Below are 20,958 nucleotides of genomic sequence, written 5' to 3' on the forward strand. Positions count from 1 at the left end.
AAGTGCGGGACTTGCCCGTCTCTCGAAATGCAGTGCACGTTATGCCTGAGTTCCCCGATGGCTCTGCATCAGCAGTTAAGTAACAAACTATTTAACAAGAGCTTCCTGTTGTGCTGACACCAACACGAGCGCACAGAGGAGGAAATAGAGTAAACAGAGCTGCTCTGGCTCCTGCCTCGCTGCAAGCTGGGGAAAGCATCGAGGATTGCAATGATGCCAGGGCACGGGCTGCTCTTAACCAGACCCTGCTGCACTGGGGGATGATGGTCTTGCGGGTCAGGATTGCGGTCGGCAGAAACAGCGCAGGTGTCATGCGTTTTCCGAGAAAAGCGGCTGCTTTCAGGGCTTCCTGATTTTGAGGGAGTCCCCTGGAAGGGGAGGGTCTGCCCTGCGCCCGGGTGCTTCGCCCTCTCTGCGGCGGCTGCCTTCAGCAGGACACGGCCGGTCCTCCATCGTGGCACGGTTGGCCTGACTCCTGCGTGGTGGCAGGCAAGGTGCTGGCACCCGGAAGGCCCAGGCTGTATTCCCTGCTCTACCTGGGTGTCCTCGGTCAAGGCATTTAACCGCCTCTTCGTTTGATGGATGGTGAGGAAATTGGGCCAGAACAAGCCAACCTGACTGTCTTGAGGACTGTTGTGCTGCCTGCTGTAACCAGAGCCGTCGCTGGTGTTCCTGGAGGATGTAACGTGGAACAAGCTCCGAGTGATGCGTGCTCCCGCCTGCTGCTTCAGTCCACCAAGGAGACGTCCCTGGAGCGGGTGAATTGGAACAGGTTTTCTCCCAGCTGCGAGGTTTGTCATCCTCCTGGCGACGCAGCTGGCAAGAGCACGGTCTGGGCCTCTTCTCGAGAAGAGCCTCCTGGGTGCTTCTGTGCTGGGAAAGGGCTGATGGCGCACTACTGCATCCACGCTGCCGTGTCCAGCTCCGAGGAAGGCTGTTTGCCCAAGAGGTAGGGGAAGCTCAGGAGATCCTGCTAGAGCCTTTGACGTTGCCCGTGCCTGAGACGGGGAGGAGATGGTACTTCCAACATACGACTTTCCCATTTCCCTAGCAAAAGACCACTTGAAACTGCCTGAACGTGGTTGTTGGAAGGACTCTTCATTTTTCTTATTAAAAGAACAAAACAAAACAAAACTCCCTCCAATTGTCTTGTTTCCTCAAAAATCCACCCAGCTCTCATAAACGTTAAGACTTGAGTCACCAGGAACTTGGCAGCGTACTGTGGAGCCCGGTGCCACCTCTCCGAGGGAGCCAGTAAAAGCGAGAACGTGCTCCTCGCGGCGTCCCGCACGCGTGCGGACAGACGCGGAGCGAGCCGCTCTCCGTGCGCGCTTTCTCGCCTGGCGCGTGTGCGCACGGGGAGCGGGTTTCCCCCCTTGCTGAAGGGGCTCTAGGGAATCGCTTCCCCCCCCGCTTTACAGCTCTGGGCTGGTCCCTGTATGAATGCTCTCGCCCCAGTGTAAATGTGGTCTGGACTCAGTTTGCTTAAATTTGTTCTCAAATCTCAGTTGAATAACAGTGGGGTCCGGCTGTGTCTTCGTGCTTGTGCGTACACCTGCTGCCACTGCAGTACAGGTTGCCTGGTTGTACCGGTCAAATTGCTGGTCCAGCACTGGCCTTGGGACAATATGGTTTGAGCATGAATTTCCCTGACTGTGACAAGCAGTTGGATCATTTTTGTACGCCTCGGAAAATCCACTGGCTTTCCCCTCTGTGGCAGCTGTTTGGACTGTTTTTCTCAAAGCTTTCAGCTGTTGAAAGAGCAGAACTGAGGACTCCCCACCCGGAGGACAACTCTTCAAGCCAGCCCTGAAAGCACGCCGCGCCGCAGACCGGCAGGAGCGGAGTGCTTTGGTCACCGGGACGTGCCGAATGGTGCGGCTCTGCTCTCAGGGAGGAGAAGAGCTGGTGGGAGAAGGTGGCTTTGTGGCCACTTGTCATCCCTTGGAATAGCTGCAAGAGTCTGTGCCCGCGGCTCACGAGTTTGTTCAGCCGAGGCCTCGACCAGCATCCGCTCTGCTCCCAGCTGCTCCAGGCTCACGTGGGAATTGCGGCCACGTGGGTGATGCAGGTGTGCGGCGCCAAGCTTGTGTCTCGGGAGGACCTTTCACACCATTGCGTGAGGTTGGGGACAATTTTTTGCCTCCTTCAGTTCCTGCTTTCGTTCTGTAGCTGAGCCTGCTCGACCTGGAAGACTCTTCTCGGAGCAGAGTATCAAAATATCTTCCTGCTCCTCTTGGCTGTCAGGAGGCCTGATGTAGCCCGTGGTGTAGATCAATTGCTTGGTGTATGCTAGATGTTGCTGTCATGTTCTTGCTGTTAATGTACCTCTTTGCTGCTACGTTCAGAAAATGAAGAAGTGTAAACTCACTTGGATCCGTTTCCAGCATTGCAGCCCTTTCCCTGCTTTTCAGACGCGTGAGACTTTCCACGTCGGCACTCTGTCCCCAGCATTTAACAAACTTTTAACCTTGTCATGAATCAAGGTGGTTTCTTTCCCTCTCCCACCAGCATCAGGAAAGTTGTTTCCTTCAGAGAGGAGTAGGCAGAGAACGTAAAAGTCGCTGGCTACTCCTCGACACAGATGAGGAACGGAGGAGGAATCGCCTTTGGGATGTTTTCATGCTGGTGCTTTGCTGTAACCCCAAGTGCAGTGGATGGTGGGGTTGCAAAAATGTCTGGTCAAGTGCCAGTAGGTGCTGGAGAAAGCTCTGAAGATTTTATAAGCTGCAGGTAGGTCTCTGACCCGGAGAATCAGCCAAGGTCTTGGGAAGCTCTTTCCAAGGCCTCAGGCGAGGTTTCTCTCTGCGAATGTGGGTCTGCAGGCATCCACAGCCCTCAGCCCCTTCCATCTGCCCCTCTCTTTCCGGGGTTTATTTTTGGAAGGGTGCAATTTTCAACCTACCGCACAGCTTTTAAAAACTGCAGCAAGCCCCAAGCACACAAACCGTAGCTGCAGCAGCGCTGGGACCGCGTCGGGAGGCTGCGCGCTCGCACGGTCCGGCGGCGCTCGCACGGTCCGGCGGCGCTCGCGTGCCTGCGGATCGCGCAGGAGCTGGCGGCTTCCGGGAGCCCCGTTTCCTTTCTGCTCGCCGAGGCTCTGAGGTGGCAGCTCCTCGCGGGCGCCCTTGGCTTCTCCTTCGCTCCCGCGGCGGGCGCGAGCTGCCCCCGGCTCCCCGCAGCGTCTCCTCGGCTCAGCCGAGCGGGGATTCCCGCTCTGGCCCGACGGTAACCGTTTAAAGCGGTCTCCCATGGGAAAACTAGCTCGTAGGAAACGTAGGGAGACTTTCTGCGGCCGCTCGGTTTGGGAAACCTCTGCGTCGTGGCACGGCTTTTCCCCCGTTCCGTAACGGCTGGGGTTGGCTGCCGGCACCGAGGGCTGGGATACGATTTTAAGCCTTTCTAGACGTCATCTGGGACCGTCTGCAGCTTATTTTAAACGTGCTGGATCTTCCTTTGTTTTAAGACTTTTGATCTGCTCCTTGTAAACTAAGCCTTCAGCTGACTCTTTAAACTCCTTAAATTTATTTGGTTTTTGGTCTCGGCGGTGTACAGCCACCAGTTGCTTTTTGGTCTGGTCTGGTTCTGGGCTTTTTATATTGGGAGCCAGCTGATGTGTTGCCCTTTGGGAGATCAGGGTATTTGTGATTATTTTTAGCTTTTAATTGGCAGCGGTCTGTACTTGGAGCTTTGTAATGTCAAGGGCTTCTCTTTTTTGTGCTCTCAAGAAGCTTTTCTTTCTCTTTCATCTGGATGCAGCTGTGTTTCTCCCTCGCTTACCAAGTGCAGAGTACCCGGAGCAAACGGCTCTAAGTAACCAGCCTAAAGGCTCGCCGACATCAGGCACGTCCCGGAGCCGAGTCTCGGTGAGTTGGTAGCAGCTTCGCAACCCGGAGGGGGCTGCTGGCTTGCGCGGGACACCTGGACGCTCTTCCAAGAAGTGACACTGGCCTGCGCTGTGACCGTGGGGAAATCGCTTCCTTGCTCTAGGCCGCTATTTTTTCCTCCTCTTCCCTTCCTTTGTTTTGCCCCGTTTAATTGTAACCTCTTTCGGCCAGGAACTCGGGGTGTGTGTGTGTAAAGAGCCTGGAACAACATGCCCCAGATGGTACGGTACAAATCCTTTCTCGTCAGCCATGAGATTTCTTGCTAGATGGGAAAGATTTTTTTTTTTTTTTAAGACACTTTTCAGTGTTTTTCTACCTATAAACGTGGTCAGGAGCCTCCCAATCTTTGTTTCAGCTCAGGCCCCAGCAACAGGGAATAGCATGAGAATTGCAGCTTTTCTTTAACCCCCCCCCCCTTTTTCTCACCCTTATGGCTGCAGGGAAAAGCTTGTAAATGTGACTGGAGCAGACCTGGCGAGCTCAAAAACCAGATGGCAAAGAAAAAGAACCCAGTACTTCAGCAAAAAAAACAAAGAGAACCCCTTCTCTGGGTTTAAAGTGATCTCGGAGGGTTGTTTTGTCCCCTTTATGATACTTCTGGTGTTTTTGTGGTTCTGCTCAGGGAGGTGCTGAAGTCGCTTGCACTTGTCTGCAGCTTATTTCACTCTCAGCTTCCCTGCGTTGGAGCACTTGAACTGCAAACGCTGCAGGGGAGTGCTGATTTGTTTTAAGACCACAGCTGGCTTTGGAATGCCTTCGACCAAACTTCAGGCCTGTGTTTTTTTTTTTTTTTCTTTCTTTTTTTTTCTTTTCCCCAGCGAGAGAGAGAAATTTTCTTAGTCTCGTTTTGCCTCTGATTTGAAATCAGGCCAACAAATCCAGCCTCGAAGGTGCTTTTGTGAGGCTGCTTGTCTCTGTGCCCTTCTGGGGGAAGGTTCGTGCTCAAAACGCAGTGAGGGCCTCAGCTATATCAGAGAGGCTGTTCCCCAAGGTCTTGCTGTAGCTGGGGACGGTACTGGACATGTGTGATTGCTCATCCAGAGGCTACTGTGCCTTAATAAATAGAGGTTCCTCTCCTGGAAATCCAGAAAGGTTGTTTGCTCTAAAGCAATGAAAGTCTTGACATCTTACCAGATGTTTCTACTCTTAATTTCAACTTTTTCAATGTTAAAAACTAGAGAGCCCTTTATGGCACGTGGTGGGAAACCTGGCCGGGCCCTGAAACCCCGCTGAGAGGTGGGACCTGTTTTCACGCAGAGGTGTAGCAAGGCACTGCCTTTCCTTGACGCTCTTCGGATGCCGAACGGATTCTTCCCCGCCATCAGATCCCGGTGGCTCGTCCGCGTAGGGAAGCTGACAGACTGGATTTGGAGGAGCGCCACTTGCCCCGGCCCTGGGCCGACTCGCGCGGACGCTGTTTCGAGACTTCCTTCTGCTGTGACCGCTCGGCTGCAGGGGTAAAAAAGGGACTCGTGGCCCCCGACGCTGGCGGCGGTGCCGTAGCCTCGCCGGTCATCGCCCCGGCGCGGCGGGCTGATGTGGGGATTTGGAGCTGGGCTGTCCCCGAGGTCAGAGCCTGCAGCGCAGCCAGGGCTGGAGAGTCACGCTACGCCGCTGCCGGTGTTTGCCTCGGCTGGGGAAGACGGCGCGGTCTCCAAGTGCTCACAGGAAGCCGTATTTATTAAGACTAGAAGCTTATTTTTTCCCTTCTGGTACGACTCTGTCTCGTTCCATTGTCTGAAATTCCCTTGCAGGGACTGGACCATAACTCCTTTAAAGGCAAAAAAACAACAAACCCAAAGGCGGGGGCTGGACCTGCCTCGGCTCTGGCCGGCGGCCGCCTGACTCCGCGCAAACAGCCTGCGCCTGGAATCCCCCCCGGACCGAACATAAAGGTCTGATTCAAACCGAAAACCGGGTACAAAGCAGCACGGAGCGCGGCATGCCGGCCGCCTCCCCGTCGGCCGGGTACGTGCCGTTCCTCCGCAGGAGCCGCTTCCAGGCACGGCGGCCCTGGATTGCTCGGCCAGGCCCGCTCCGGGCGGAGGAGGAGGAGGAGGAGGAGGAAACGGCTCCCCCGGGCCCTTGAGCGAGGCCGGCCGAGGTGGAAGCGGCGCGAGACGGTCGGGAGGGCACCGCCATGCGCCGAAGCCAGGACGGAAATTATCGGAGGAGCGAAGAATGAACAGGATGTCACGTGCCGGCCGGGCGCGCTCCGCGCTGGCCGAGAACAAAGCGCGGGGAAGCCCTGCTCCAGCGCGCCTCTCCCAGCCCGCTTCCTGCTGCCGCCGCATGGAGCCCGCCGGCCGCAGGGGGGAAGGGAGCCCACGGGCCGCGGCGGGCCCCTGCGGCCGCCCGCTCGGCCTCGGCAGCAGCCGGGGCAGGGGAAGAACCGGGCAGGTCGAGGCGCTTTCGATCTGCTGCGTGGCGCGGAGCCTGCTGCAGGAGGGGCGAAGAGCAGCATCGAGGCCCCGCACGTGCGCCCGCCGTAGCTTTTCCCGGTGCCGCGTGCTGAGCCCTGGTCGAGATAGCGCGATGCTCTAGGCGGAGGACGTGGGGTTAGCCCTGGTAAGGGTTTGGCGTCGGACGAGGGCCGGCGGGGCCATCCCGGCCACCAACTCCTCCCTCGGCCGCCGGCCGGCAGGTCCTTCCCCTTGCCGAGCTCCGGCTTGGAAAGCTTTTTCCCTCCGTTGCTCTTGCGCCCTGCCCCGTTTCTCCCCGTGCACCCTTTAGCACAAGAAGCTTTTTTTATCTTATTAATAGCTAATGGCGAGCCAATAAAAAGTTTTACAGGGCTTGGCCCAGCGTTGGGGCTCGTTTCCTGGAGCCGCTGGAGGGCCGCGGGGCCGAGGCCCCGGCACCCAGGGCTTTCGGTGGCTGTAACGGGAGCCTGGCGAGGAGCGAACGCGGAGGGCGGGCAGAGAGGGGGGTGGGCTGCCTTCCCGGCCGGCTCCCGCTCCAGATCCATCGAGAGGGCTGAGCCGGGAACAAAAGCGCGGGTGATGACCGCGGGGCGGGCGGGCAGGCGCGTGTCCCTCCGTCTCTCTGCCTTGCGTGTGGCCTCCCAGAGCGCGCTCGGCTCTTGCTTTGACCCTCTCTGCGCTTCCCAGCCTGTGTTTAACTTCCTGGCTGTCTTGTTCCCGCTCCGGCTGCTTCCCGCGCAAGCTTTTCCCTTGCGAGAGAGGTGCAAGCCTGGATCCATCTCCCGGCAGCGCCGCGGGCTTTGCGCTGGGTGGGGAGGGGGGGTAAAGCTGGGAGCCTGGACTGAACGGCGAACCCAGCTCCCCGGACCTGATCCGTGCTGTTTCGGCTTCCCCAGAAAGAGGGGATTTGGCCTCAAAATCAGGCTGTGGTAGGTTAGCAGAGCAACGGTGGTTGCACCGAGTCGACGTCTGGTGTGTAAACACACGGGAGGGAGCCTGAGCCGTCTGATTCGGAGCGGGTGAGCGGAGCCCTTGCCCGTTCAGTGGGTATGGGGGACCCTCAGGTTGCCCCATCGCTAGCTGGGGGTTTTCCACAAGCCTCCGCGGGTGGATGCGGCAGGAGGGGACGTGTTTAGGAGGTTCCCCCCAGCGCCTCCCTCCGCGAGCCCCGTGCTGGACCCCTGAGATGGGGATCGCTGCCTCTCCCGCGCTCGTCTCGGCCCTGGCTTCACAATCGGCTTTTTCCTCTGCTCTTCTAACTGCAGTTTTGGTCAGACGCGGAGCTGAGGGCGACTTTCCGGTCCTGGGCTACGATCCTTCGTGGTCGCTTGACGGCTCCGCGTTTTCTCTTGTCACGGGTTTTGGCGTCCTTGTTGTAGCAGGCCTTGGGGACCTGCGCTCAAGGCCGCATCCCGTGCGGACAAGGTGCTCGCGTGGCACGCGGGCAGCTCGTGGCCGGCAGTAGCGCGCTGCGGAAGCAGCCCTGAGCGTAACCGGTGCTTTTGCCCAGGCTGCGGCCGAGACTAACCCTGTTGCCACCCTGCCTCGCTCCGAGTTTTGCAATCAAAAGCAGAGTTCGTTAGCGAGTGAGGAGGAAACGAAGGGAATTAGGAGCTAGCCCTGGAGGCGAGTGGTGCGTCCGGGCATGGTCGATGCAGGGCTTCAGGCAAGATGCACGTGTCGGTGTACGTAGGACCTTGCCCAGCGATCCTAGTCCTGGCGTCCTGCCGGTGAACGCCTGTTTTGTCCCAGCCCCGCAGCCCCGACTGCAGTAATTCCCCAGCCAAGCAGGCTAACACATAGCCCGGCTGGTTAGGAACCGTGTCCTCTCCCACGCGTCCCGGCGCAGGATCACTGGCACAAAGGTTCTGCGTCGTCCTGGCCCAGCTGTGGCTTGTGTCTGGGGGAAGTTTTCTGACTCAGCTGGCCTCAACCTCCGGACCCTGAGGAAGCCAAAAACTCCTCACCCGCAGGGATCCTCCCAGCGAGCGAGTGTGCAGGGAGAATATCCCCTTTTCGCTTCTTAGGAAATTGCACATCCCTTGCGGGTTTTCAGGACCATGATTTACAGCTGCTCTCGGGGACTCTCAGGTTTGACCAGCAGCCAGGTGGCCCTGGGCACCTCAGCTGGCGCTTACAGGACTTTCCCTATGGTGATGACGTTCTCCCCAAGTGATTTTTCCTCGCTCTGGCCTGGAGGTTCTTGTAGAGCATCTCGCCTCCTACCATAGCCAGACATAGATCCATAGAAGAGTGACCCAAATGGTTTGGGAATAGCAAACCATCCTGGTATGGTAGAAGAGGAAGGGGCTATGGGGGCCTCCTGCCACAGAGCCCGTGGTGGCACAGGGCTGTCTCCCTGCAGCTGGAGCTCCAGAGCAGCCAGTTTCTGCCCTCGCTGATCCTTCAGCCTTCTCCTAACTCCTCTTGCAGTTGAGGGGATATTGCTTCCCATCTGGCTGGGGCTCCCACCCTCTCTCCTGCTGCAGGTGAGTCAGGCTGTGATGTCAGGCGGGGACCGTGTCTGCAGTGTCCCCTCGCCGCTGGCGGGGAGAACAACCAGCAGCACGCTGGGCTCCCCGTAACAGTCCTGTTTCTCCAGCCGCTCCGAGGCCTCGGTCACATCACCCTTCATGAGTCGTCACTCATGCACTGCTCTCCTTGTCTGTGGGAGATGGGAGTTATCTGTAAAGCGGGGAAGATTTTTAGAGGATCTCTGCTGAACTAAGAGTAGGAGTCCTGGATCTCGCAATTCCCTGTTGCTTTAGGGAATCCCCTGCTTCCTGCTTCCCTCTTGCTAATTTTCTCCTTCTCCTTTCTGCAGCTCGAAGCCTGAGGAGCCGCCCTGGGAAGACCCCCTCTGCAGGATGTTCTCTCCACCAAAGAGCTCCCTGTAACAGGCGACGATGACAATCCCGGCAGGACCTTGGAAAGCACTAACGTTTCAGTAGCCCAGCACCCGTGGGTGGTCGCTTATCCCTCCTTCTCCACACCCCACCCTCCCACCGCACACCGTGATGGTGTATTGACAGCGAAGATTCCTGCTTTCTTTTCTCCTCCCCCCTCAACTTTCGGCAGCTCTTGGATTTGTATGGCAGCAGCGTAACCGTGGAGAGGCCGGGGTATCACAAACTTATGGATTTTGATAAGAGAGGAGGGAAAGGGGAGCTAGAGGAAGGTAAAAGGATGTCCAAGGCAGGTGGAGGAAGGAGCAGTCATGGAAGCCGGAGTGCTGGAACCAACTCGGGAGTCTTAATGGTGGGTCCCAACTTCCGTGTCGGCAAGAAGATCGGATGCGGCAATTTCGGGGAGCTCCGTCTAGGTGAGAAGGGCTTTCTGTCCTCGCTGTAACTTGTGCGGTGGTTGCTTTCTTGTCCGCCTCCTGCAGCGGGAGGAATTGGTACGCACCTGCGACCGCCAGCGTAAGGGTGTTGACCAGCAATACGGGTGTTAAAGCGTTGCGCGCTGCAGATGCACCGTGCTTCCTTGCAGAGTCCCCTTTTCCTCAGCCCCCTCGCTCTGTGCTCGATCTTTCAAAGCCTATCGCAGAGCTGAAGGGCTGGTTGCAGAGGTGTTTCACACCTCTTCTCCATAGCTATCGCTCTTCCGGGACGTTACGGGAAGCATTAAAGCGGAGCCTTGTCTGTCAAAGCGGAGGTGGCCTCGGTGGCTTGTGGACCAGAAAGGTCCAGGCAAGCAGCGTGGTCCCGGCTCAGGAACGCTTAACGAGTAACGTTTCGTGGGATGCTGGTGCTTGCTCTCCCAATCTCCCCTGACTAGTGGTGCTGCCCTCGGAGCAGCCGTCTTGCTGCTCCGGGAGAGAGGATGGAGAACCACGGGGAACATGTGATGTTAGGTCTGCTGTGGCCAGCGTTTAGGGAAAATAGTCAATATTTAATTCCAGATAAATTCTCCAGTTGCTGAAAGTTGTTATTTCAGAGACGCTTCTGAAAGCTTGAAGGAGAAAGGTCTGAATAAAACCAAAAAGCTTTTATGGTTATTTTCCATTTTGAACTAAATTAAGCAGGAAATAGTTGAAGCAAACTCTTAGAGGGTGGGTACATTGTTCCTCTCCCAAGGACTCGAAGTGCCCTGGAGGTTTTCAGCCAGCTTTTAACTCTTAGATTGGTATCAGGCAGCAGGGAGAGGCCTGGCAGTGCCAGGTGCTGCTGTGCCAGCAGCGCGGGCTGGATATCTCCAGGAATGCGAGTTGGACATGTCGATGGAGTCTCTGCCAGGCAAAGCACTGGCCTTGGCTGCGAATGCTTTGGGAAAGGGCTCGTGCTGTAGGATGACGCGATGGAGCTGCTCCCTGGAACGGGCTGCGATGGCTGCGGGCCTTGTCGCTCCAGGATATTTTAAGCAGTGCCTTTTCAAGCGGAGCTCGACGCTGAACCTGCAGTAAGCGTGCTCGCCTCGGCGAGCTGTTTGTGTGCGAGAGGAGCGGGAGGTGGGAGGCTGGCAGAGCTGCCCCCGGCTTGGGCAGCCGCGTGGAGGGTGGGGTGAGTTTACCCACCTCTGTGCACCGCTTCTATCCGTGGGGAGTTAATGTTAGCTCTTCCTAGCACGACAGACTGGCTGGTGCCAGGCTAAACCGTCCTGTTCCTGAACCTCCCTGACGTGATCACCGCTTAATTGCAGAGCTTGGGAAAATGCTCCGTTTAAAATCCAGCCAAGCGGTTCCCACACTCACACTTGGCGATGGAGGGTCTTGTCTTTCCCAGTGCCGTGGAGGGAAGAGCTCTCATCCTTCCTCCGGGCCTCAGTATTGCGGGAGGTGAGAGAGGCTTGTGCCTTCTCCACTAGATTTGGGGATTTTTGTCCCACCTGCTGGTCCTTTGAGATGGATTTGGGCCCCCTTGGGGATGCCACCCCTCGTGGTGTCGGCGCCTTGGGTGCAGCGCTGGCTGGGAGGAGATGCACATTCTGGCTGCAGAGGACTCTGAGCAGGGCGGAGGTGGCCATAACCCCTTCCACCTCCGTGTGCTTTTTTCTCTTTGCGGGAGGACGTCCCTTGAGGTGGGTACGAGTCTCTGGGTGAGCCGTCTTCATCGAGGCTGCTCTTGTGCTTGGCTTCAACCCAGCGTACGAGCAAAGCTGTTGTTTCTGCTCGCCCACCACTGCTACCTCCTGTCAGTGCAAAGAAGCATCTCTTTCCCTCCTGTCCACCTCCAGAGCCTCTGGATTGGGGCAGGATGTGTAGTGAGATACGAGACTATCGCAGTTGAAGGTAGACGCTTTCCTCCTCGCGCCGAGCAGAAGGTTGAAGCAGTTGGGGTCGCTTCTCTTGCTTTTCCCCACGAGCCCCGGCTGGGCACGTTCAGCTCTGAACGTTGGCGCTGACGCCTGCCTTGGCCGTCGCCTCGGGGTCTCGGCTGCAGCCCCGAGGTGGACGTGAGGCTCGCGCGGATCCGTGGAGCAGCTGTGAAACTGGCAGTGCGGGCTGTTTGGCGGAGCTGAGCGGAGGCAGAGCTGCTCCAGGAGCAGTTTGGCTCGCGTTCGCTCGGGGCCGGAAGGATAACAAGTGAACTCTTGCTCTCAGCAAAGCTGGGGCTCTGCAGCACTCGATTCTCACTGGGAAAATTTGTCCTTGTGAACAGCAAGAGAAGCTTCTAGTCTTTCCGTGCTGTTTTCCTGGCTTGTCCCACCCTGTAACGCCTGCCCCTAACGTGGCAGCGGCCCGAGCACAGGATCTCGTTGCAGCAACGTAAGCCACAGCTATGTGGCTTTTCTCCTAAAATCGCATCCCTCTTTTCCTTAGGTGTGCCTCTGAGTCGCATCAGGGCTCAGGAATGCTTTCAAGACTTAACAGAAAGTAGGGATTCCTCAAATTGTATTGCCAGGGACTGAAGGGATCCTGCTATCGAAATGCTGGCGGTGTAAATAGGGCTTGTTACCGAGCACACGCTGGGCACTCAGGTTTCCCCTGGGGATGGAGTATTTGAAGGACTAGTCCTCAAGGCAGGCGGCTTGCAGAGGCCCAAAGGGTTTGCTCCGGGTTCAAAAACTCCTCAACCTTCTTTGCAGCTCTTTTCCTTAAAAAAAAAAAAAAAAAAAAAAAAACAAGGGATCTTGCAAAAACATGTTTGGAAGTGACTTCTTCAGCTCTCAGCGGTGGGGGAGTGGGGAAAGATGATGAGGTTGTCTTAAAAAACAGCTTGTGAAATGGATGATTTTTGACGGGTAACGCTTTGCCCCGTTTCCCCCCTGCGCTGAGAGGTAGGTGCTGATGTCTCCTTTCGGGTGCCTCGGAGCTCAGCTGCCCCCAGACGGGGACACGCGTCCTCCAAGCTACTGAGGCATCCGAAGTCAGAAGCTATTTGTGCAAATCTTGGCTTAAGGCAGTTGCGGGAAGCCAGAAGGGGAACGACTCGGGCAGGAGTTTCTGGCTCCTGGGCCGGTGCTTGGATCCCGCCTCTCCGGCTTCGTGCTAGCCTTGGCATCCGAGTCGGTACGCAAATACAGGGCAGATCCGTGTCCCAGCTCGACGGCGCTTCTGGCCAGTTCGTCGCTACGTAAGCGCTGGCTGGAGAACGTGAGGGCTCTGGAGAGCCAGGGTGGGCGCTGGAATGGGCTGCTCCGGGGCCTGGACCCTCCCCCCCGGTGCATTGGGTTTGGGGGGGACCCGTGTCGGGATTGGGAAGGGGCAGTCGAGCCTGGCCCGAGTGGTTAAATCCAAAGTGCTTGTTCCTCTCCCTCCGGCTCCTATCGCCCTGCCCGGCAGGGTCTTTCCAGCAGTGGACCACTGCCCGCCTGAGCAGGATGCGGCTCCTCCGGCTGGCTCCGAGCTCCTCGGCTCCCTCGCGTGCCCCTTCTCTCCTTGGAGCCGTGTTTCCTCTCGCTGCCTGTGGTTTAGGTGTTAATTCCTGGTTGCGATACCAGCTGGACACGTTAACTTGCAATTAAGATTTGTCATAGCAGGCTGCTCCTGGCAGCGGTGCTCTGGGGCAGGCTCGGGTATGGGGAAAGGAAGGTTAAAAAAAAAAATAAACGCAAACCAGAAAGGTCCGAAATGAACCTGAAGTACCGGGGCAATGCAAAACTCTTCCTCCTCCGAACTCTGCCTGGCACCTTGCTGCCTTTCCACCTGCTCCTGCGGCGGGTGACGCGTCGCCGGGTGTTCAGCAGGGGTTTCGGGGACGGGCTGCCTCTCCGCACTGCGTCTCGGAGCCGGGAGCTCTCGGCCCCGGCTCCCTTTGGGGTGGGCTGATCCGGCCCTGTTGGCCCTGGATCGTTCCCCTTGGTGGGGTAGGGGGATGATGCCGAAGGCGCTGATCCCAGCTGGGCCCGGAGCCTCCGCTCGGCTGCCGGAGCTGTTTCCCAGCCGCGAGGGTCTGGGAGAGGCAGCGGCAGGGGCGCAAGGAGGCTGCTGGCCGTGGGGGCCGGGAACGGCCTTCCCAGGGCTCCGCTACGGCCCCGGTCCGAGGCCCAGCCCCAAGCCCGCGCTCCAGCGACACTTCGGAGCTGCCGGGGGGAAAACTTCATCCGCCCGGAATAGGGGGATGTGGGAGGGGAACGGCGGAGCGGCGGGAAGATGGGAACGAACCTGCAACGCTTCTGCTTTTGTTCTTCTTGTAGCAAACTTGGCAAATTTGTTTTTTCCAAGTTTTGGGGGGATTTCCCCTCCTTCCCTGCCCCCGTTGTTTCTAATGGCAGAAGGGAAACGCAGCAGCTATTTTTCTTCTTAAATTAAAAGATGGGAATTAACTTTGTAAAAGTAAAAGCAGCATTTTGGACGTGTGGAGAGGGGAGTGTGTCCTTGTGCAATGTCTCAGCCAGCACCAGGCCACCACTGCGGCCGGGTTGGGGACGGGTCCCGGCCAAACGAACCTGCACACAACCGCCGGGGACAGTCTCCAACCACCTTTTTAAGCTGCAGCTTTTGCCGGGCAGCCTGCGGACTCCTAATTTTTCATGGGTTTTATCCTGGGCGCCTCAAAAGGTAACAAAATCCAGGCTGCTGCGGGCGCGCTGTACTTTACACTCCTACGTCGTCAGCTCTCCGGGGAAGCCCTTACGCATCCGTGTGCCGCAGAGAGCTCGGACACCTCCAGCTCCGCGAAGGTGTCGGAGTTGCCGACCTACTGTTTACCAGCGGCTGCTCAGAGGCATCTTGGTAAGAGGCTACAACTGAGAAAAACCCACGTGCCGCTTGCTCACCAGTCCCTTTGCTGCTGTTGCTAATGGCAGCTCATGCTTGCTTTTCCCCTTGGGCTTTCAGAGCCTGCTGTACAGGAAGGTCAAACTTTAAATATATATTTTTTTTCTTCTAATGGTATTTAAAAAAAAAAAATACCGCTCCAAGGAACTGTCACCGCTTGGATTGATGCAGCTCCTGTCGCCTGTTCCGAGTTTGGGCTGCCACGTTTTCAGCGTTGGGCCGGTGCCTGGCTGCCTTCGCCCGAAGGTGCCCTCTCCTCTGCTCCTTGCCGGCGCCGCGCGGGGATGGGAAGGGCGGAAGGGGCAGGTCGCCTCCACCGGCCGCAGCTTTCCATCGCCGCCGAGGCTCCCGGCACGGTCAGCGCCGTGATGTGCCGTGCGCCATCCCACCTTCCCGCTGCAGCTCGGCCGTGCCCCGTGCGAACGGCAGGGCCGAGCAGAGACGCCAGCGCGGGAGAAAGCGTCGGGGTCGCGCACGGCGCTGGGAGCTCGGCGCAGGGCTGCGGCTCGAGCCCGGCTCCGGGCCGCGGAGGCTGCAGGGTGGCTGTGATGTGCAGGAGCAGGTGCCGGACCCGACCGCTGCCAAATCCGCCTTCGGGATGGGAGGCAGTTTGGACCTTAGCACGGGGTTAAGAGAAAGCCGCGGACGGCTCTTAAGCGTGACGCGAAGCAGCGTGCCTGGGCGGGGAGGGAAGGGAGTGGGGGACCCCGTGTCCGGCCGCCGTCTCCCTTGGGTGGCTTCAGCTCTGCTGCGATCTGACGCCGCGTCTCGCAGGCGCTGGCAGCTTTACTCGCAAGTGCAGCCGGCGCCGAGCGCGCAGAGGCCTCTGTGCAGATCCCAACCTTTCTGCGGCCCCTCTTGCCAGTTTTATTTCTCTTCTTTTCTTAAAAGCTGCGTATGCTGTTGTGAATCATGCTGTGCTTCCTGCCCCAGTGGCAACCGTGTCCTCCCCCGGGGCAGCTCGTGGACTCCGACGGTTTTTAGATGTTAACGTTTTCATTACTTGTGAGTGCTCGGAGGAGAGGATGGCGCGGGGGCAGTCGCAGGAGCCGTTTCCCAGCCTTCCTGCTCCCAGGAGCAGCCGGAACTGGGAGTTCCCGTTCCGTGGGCTGTGCCCCGCTGGGGGAAAGGACCCAGGAGTCCTGCCGCCTTGCTCTTTCGCTTTTTCTTTCCCCTCCTATTTCATTCTCTTTGATCTTTATATTGTGTATCTTTATCTTTTTTTTAATGGGAAGAGAAAGGGCAGATGTCATCTCGCAGGGACAGGGATGGACGTCTCCAAGCACATCCCTGCTGCGGATGCTCCCATGTCCTTCTCCCCTTCCCTGCGGGTCCCCACCGCAGGGGCAGGGCTTGCGCTGTGGCTTGTCCCTGCTGTGCTGGCTCCAGCGTTTTACTTTGACCCTATGGAAGATCTGTGTTGCTCCCTTCTTGCATGTATTCAGACCCAGCCAAACCTCAGGGAAAATCCTGCCATGGATTTCCTGGTTGCATGTTACTACTCTGAAGGCAGCAGAGATTTTTGGACTTAACTGGCTCGTGTCCCCCAGGACAGCAATAGGAAATCTGCAATCCCAAGCCCCTAAAAGTAGATTCAGAGAGACTTGGATGTCCTCATCCATGCATCTGCATCCCCCAGCATTGCAGGGGTGTCTGAGGATTGCAGGTGTCCTGCTTGTTCAGAGCTGAGCAGAAGAGATGAGCTTGTCTGATAGCAGGATGGTTCAAGTCCCCCATGAGAACGAGGGCCTGCGATCGTAAGGCTGCTTCCAGCTCTTCGTAGAAAGCGTCATCGACTTCCTCTTCCTGATCAAGTGGCCTGTAGCAGACACCACGCGACCGCACGCAGAGCTCTAATTCCTCCTGTTTATTCCCCGTGCTGCCTGTGTGTGCATACGGGTGCTTCAAAGAGGTGTTTGGGCTTGCTGAGCCTCATGTCCGCTTCAGGCCCTTGCCACGTTAGCAGCCCAGGCTGATACAGACCTTTCCCACCACCAAAGCTCTCACGGAATAGAAAAGGAAGAATCAAGAAAAGGGTCTAGGGGCAAACTGAGCTATATATAGCATCTGCACATCACGCTGCTTGCCCCAGAGAGCTGGGGGGCACGAGGAAGGTGCTAAAGTGTTCCTACGTCCGGGAAGCGGCAGCACTACCTCTGCCCCGCGTCCACGAAGGAAAACAATAAAGTAAGAGGTTTCTGAAAATATCTGAATGCTGCTTCTGCCAGAGCCCTCCAGGAAACCGGGCGAACGGGAGTTAAAGGCGGCAGGTCCCCCTGCGCGGCACAGAACGCCAGCAGACACGCGATCGCATTCCCTGGCGTGTGCGTATCTGACTGAGCTGCATCTGTCTCCTCGGATTTTCTCCAAGCAATTTGCTCAGGGAACAAGCTCCTCCTGGCATAAGATTTCATCTGCTCTGACTGCTGCTCTCCACCTGAAGCAGCTATAAATCCTCGCTGGGTGACATCAGAGCCAGCTGCTGAGAGCCAGAGTCAGTGGCAGGATTACAGGAAGAGGGATGAATGGGAGATATTAACAGAGCAGCTCCTCCCGGGGACGGGCTCTGCAGCCAAACAGTGGCTCAGTCCTGCTCTCTGATGGACAGTGCTGCCTTGCTAAACCTCTCCCATCCCAGAGAACCTTCCCCAACCACTCTGTCTCTTGCCTCTGCAGGGATGGTGAGGAAAAATGCAGTCTCTTAACCGTGATTCGGAAGCAGCTGATACGGCAGGAAACAGCAGGAGAAATGTCTGGGTAGCATGAGGCTATGCCAGACCCAGCGTTTCCAGCCCATCGCTGATAGACATTAACTGGGAAGAAGATGGGACATCACGCAAACCTGTGCATTGCTCAGAAATGTCCAAGGAAACCCGTCGTTCACCAAGAACTTGACTGGGGAAGGGAAAAACTGGAAATCCTAATGAGCTCTAGTCTAGTCCCTTACCCCCAGCAGCGAGCACAGTCACACCTGAAATACTGCAAGGTGGACAGAAGGGAGTGAACAAGAAGGGAGGAGGAACGTGTGCAGAGAGTTTATCTTCAGTGCGCCACAACCTCTGTGTTTTGCAAACTGTATCGCAAGGGAGAGCAAAACATCACCACGCATCGTGTAGGACAGGGTGGGAGAGCTCAACCGAGCCGGCCTGGCTCTGCCCACAGCAATGGCATGTGCTACAGCACAGCCACCTGCCCGGGTATGTGTACACCCATGGCCAAGGTGGCTCCAGCCGCTGGACTTCCGAAAGGGCAGCAAGAGAGTGGGAGGAAATTTGCTCCGTGAGGTCAGCTTTGTGGAAGTGCTGCAAGATGTTTTAGGTGTATTTTTACAGGTTTGTTGCACACTGCCGCTACTGCTTTCAGCCTGAGAAATCGTCTGGCCCATTGCTGCCCACCTCTGTTCCCACGGCGGCTTTGGAGATATTCGCTGGTGAGCAGCAGTCAGAAAATCAGCGTTCTCGGGCTCGAGGGCCCTAAGTCAGAAAAGCTCATCCTCTTCTGCTCAGCTCTGAGTGTGTGGGACACCTGCAATTCTCAGACACCCTGCTATCTGCTGGAGGAACAACACAGCGAGGCACAAGCAATCCAAGAGGTTTCTGGAGAGCACTGAGGATAACTTCCCGACACAGGTGATGGAGGGGTGCACTGCTGGACCTTATACTAACAAATGAGGAAGGGCTGAGTGGAGATATGAAGGCTGAGGGCAGCCTTGGCTGCTGTGACCATGAGATGATGGAGATCAGGATCCTGGAAGGAGGAAGTGGGGTGGCGTGTATGATCACAACACTGTACTTAAGGAGAACAAACTTTGGCCTCTTCAGAGATCTTCTTAGAAGAATCCCATGGGATAGGGGTCTAGAAGGAAGAGGGGTCTAAGATAGCTGGTTAATATTCAAGGATTGCTTCCTCCAAGCTCAAGAGTGGTGCATCCTGATGAGCAGGAAGTCAAGCAAAGGGGACAGGAGACCTGCATGGATGAACAAGGAGCTCCTGGCAAAACTCAAACAGAAGCAGAGCACTGGAACAGGTTGCCCAGAGAAGTTGTGGAGTCTCCTTCTCTGGAGATATTCAAAACCCACCTGGACACAATCCTTGGAAATGTGCTCTAGGTGACCCTGCTTGAGCAGGAGGGGTGGACTAGATGATCTCCAGAGGTCCCTTCCAACCTCAACCCTTCTGTGATTCTATCCCTGTGCTATAGTGGGATGTGCTTTGAGTTTGTGCCACTGCTGAAGGTGAATGATTGGCATTTCTAGCTCCTCTCCCCACATGTAGTCACTGTGGGAATCCTAGTGCTTCAGTGTCCCCAGTTGGTTCTCCCACCCATACTTCCTTTTCCTCATGCAGCCAGATGACCTCCAGCTATTTCAGCCCAAAGGCAACCCCTTGGCTTTGCCTTTGTGCTGCTTTCCCTGCTCACCGCACAGGCCTGCAAGCTCTCCTGCCTCCTCCAGCGCCTGTACAGACTTCTCTGTCCTGCTCATGTGTAACCTGCTCCTGGGTTGGTGTGACCTCTTGTGGTGTGAGCGGGTGGCGCTTTGCAATGTGGCTGGATCCGTAGGGAATATTTTCAGAGGGAAAAACAGCCTGGAGTGGCATCAGAAAGCCACCTGCCCTGCCTGTGCAGCCCACTCTGCAGCAAAGGGGTTGGAATTTGGTGCCTCTGAGTCTCAGGTGTTAGGCAAATATCCTGAAGTGAGGCTTTTTCTTCTGTTAAGATTGCAAGGGATTCATCACCTGGGGCTGGGGAGGTTCTCCATCATCTGCTGTCTAAAATCCTTCTAACTGAGCAGCTAAAGTGGGAATTAGGAGCTCCCAAGCATAGGAACTGCAGCGTGGTTCCCTTGATGGTTCCTTGGGAGAGAGGTTGCATGACTGGGTTTGGTCCTTGCAGCTCTGGGGCATGGCCAGAGCCCACAGCTCCCCAAGAGCTTCATCTCAGCCAGAAGAATTTGTCATGAAGTTAATGAGTTCATCAGTGACGTGAGCTCCTGTGGATGCCTTGGCTTCACTGGCATCTTCGATTGAGTGATAACGTCCGGATGAGCAGAGAATGGAGTGGGAGACTCAAATGAGCTAGCAGCACACGTGCGCAAATATACACTCATACACACGCCTACAATCGAACTGCTCTCGCCTGACAAAGATGCTAGCGTTGCAGGGCTGGTGGAGGGTCCAGGTGGTGGAGGGAAACCAGAGCGGCTCAGCTGGTAGGAGGACCCTGCACTGACTGCTGTGCTTTTTGCCAGGAGATGAGGTGGGAGGGCTCATCAGCCCTGTGCGTAGGCAGAGACCGTGTGTGACCTTGATGGGGATGGAGCAAATGGAGCGTGCTGGTACAGAGCTGGGGTGTGTGCCAGGGGAATGGTGTGGAGGGGTGTGGAGCATCTTCCTGGGCTCCTGGGTCGCTTGGGAGCAGCAGCTCTCACTCGGCATGGACCCTTATTGCCCCACTTGCATTGGGGCAGCTGCTTTAAAGGGTTCAGGCAGCTCTTTGCACCTCAGGCTGCCCAGGAGCCTTCACCTTGCTGCCATCACCGTGAACCACATCGTTGCTGCCCTGCCAGCCCCAACACCACTGCCCAGCCCGATTCCTCTCTCCCGAGGCCACATGGGCAATGGGAAGATGTAGCTGTTCATCTCTAGCAATGCACTGGTGTGATCAGCTCTCAGAGGTTACGGGAGGCAGAGGATATGCCGGGACATCTCTCTGCACAGCTTGTCCTGCTGCAGAGACCCCCACAGAGCAGCTGAGTTAGGGAGCAGATGCCTCATGTGTGGGCTGGCATGGTTTTTTTGCACTGGCTGCTGCTGCCTCAGCAAGATCCTTGTGTGGATCTATACTGGAGAAGACCTCCCCAAAAGCATGAGCTCCCTGAGAAGCAGAGGATGTGGGTCTGCAATGTCCCAGATCCTGGAGGTTGAGCTGTGGAAAGAGATTTTCAGCCCTGTGGTTTGGTTCTTGAGGGGGAGGCCAAAGCGTGGAACGTTGCCTTGCACCTTCCCATAGTGCCATCCCCAAGAGTGACCCCAGCCCTGGGTAAGAGGTTTCCAGTTCCCTGCAGTGGCCTTGAATCACAGCCAGCTGCAGCACCTCAAACTGCCCGTGTGCTTATGGGAGTCTTTCATCCCTGCCACTCTTTTTGGGGGCCCCACTGCCCAAAAGTGCTGCCCGCAGAATCTGGGCATCTCCCCCAGAGCAGGGCACCAGCCCTCTGAGAAGGAACAGCCGGAGACATTGCCCTCTCCACGCAGGCATGTAGCTAGGAGAAACGGCAAGCTCCAGGCTTGCTCCTGCCGTGCCCGGTTAGCTCCCTGCAGGCCTGGAGTGGGAGGCTGCCCGATCCCAGCAAAGTTGGCATCGGTCACCCCAGCATTAACTGCGAGGCTGCTGATCCCGGAGGAATCTGGGTAGCCCATCTGGGGGTAATTAACAGGCATGTTGCAACTCTGTGCGGTGTGATCCTGTTCTCGTTTGTGCCTTGAG

General features: G+C 57.0%; 1 protein-coding gene across 5 annotated transcripts in view; it reads left to right on the forward strand.

The window, feature by feature from the left end:
* Positions 1 to 20,958, forward strand: part of CSNK1G2 (casein kinase 1 gamma 2) — a 50,316-nt gene that overhangs the window by 21,352 nt on the left and 8,006 nt on the right. For 4 of the 5 annotated variants that reach the window (XM_062596611.1, XM_062596610.1, XM_062596615.1 and 1 more), the window contains exon 2: positions 9,135 to 9,632. In XM_062596611.1, coding sequence (XP_062452595.1) covers positions 9,446 to 9,632 — 187 coding nt within the window. In that variant the 5' untranslated portion in view covers positions 9,135 to 9,445. Of the gene's footprint in view, positions 1 to 5,929; positions 6,456 to 9,134; positions 9,633 to 20,958 lie in introns of those variants that run through there. The other variant, XM_062596612.1, reaches the window with a different exon arrangement.

Source organism: Rhea pennata, chromosome 27 (genome assembly GCF_028389875.1).
Source record: "Rhea pennata isolate bPtePen1 chromosome 27, bPtePen1.pri, whole genome shotgun sequence".
In the NCBI taxonomy this organism is placed as follows: domain Eukaryota; kingdom Metazoa; phylum Chordata; class Aves; order Rheiformes; family Rheidae; genus Rhea; species Rhea pennata.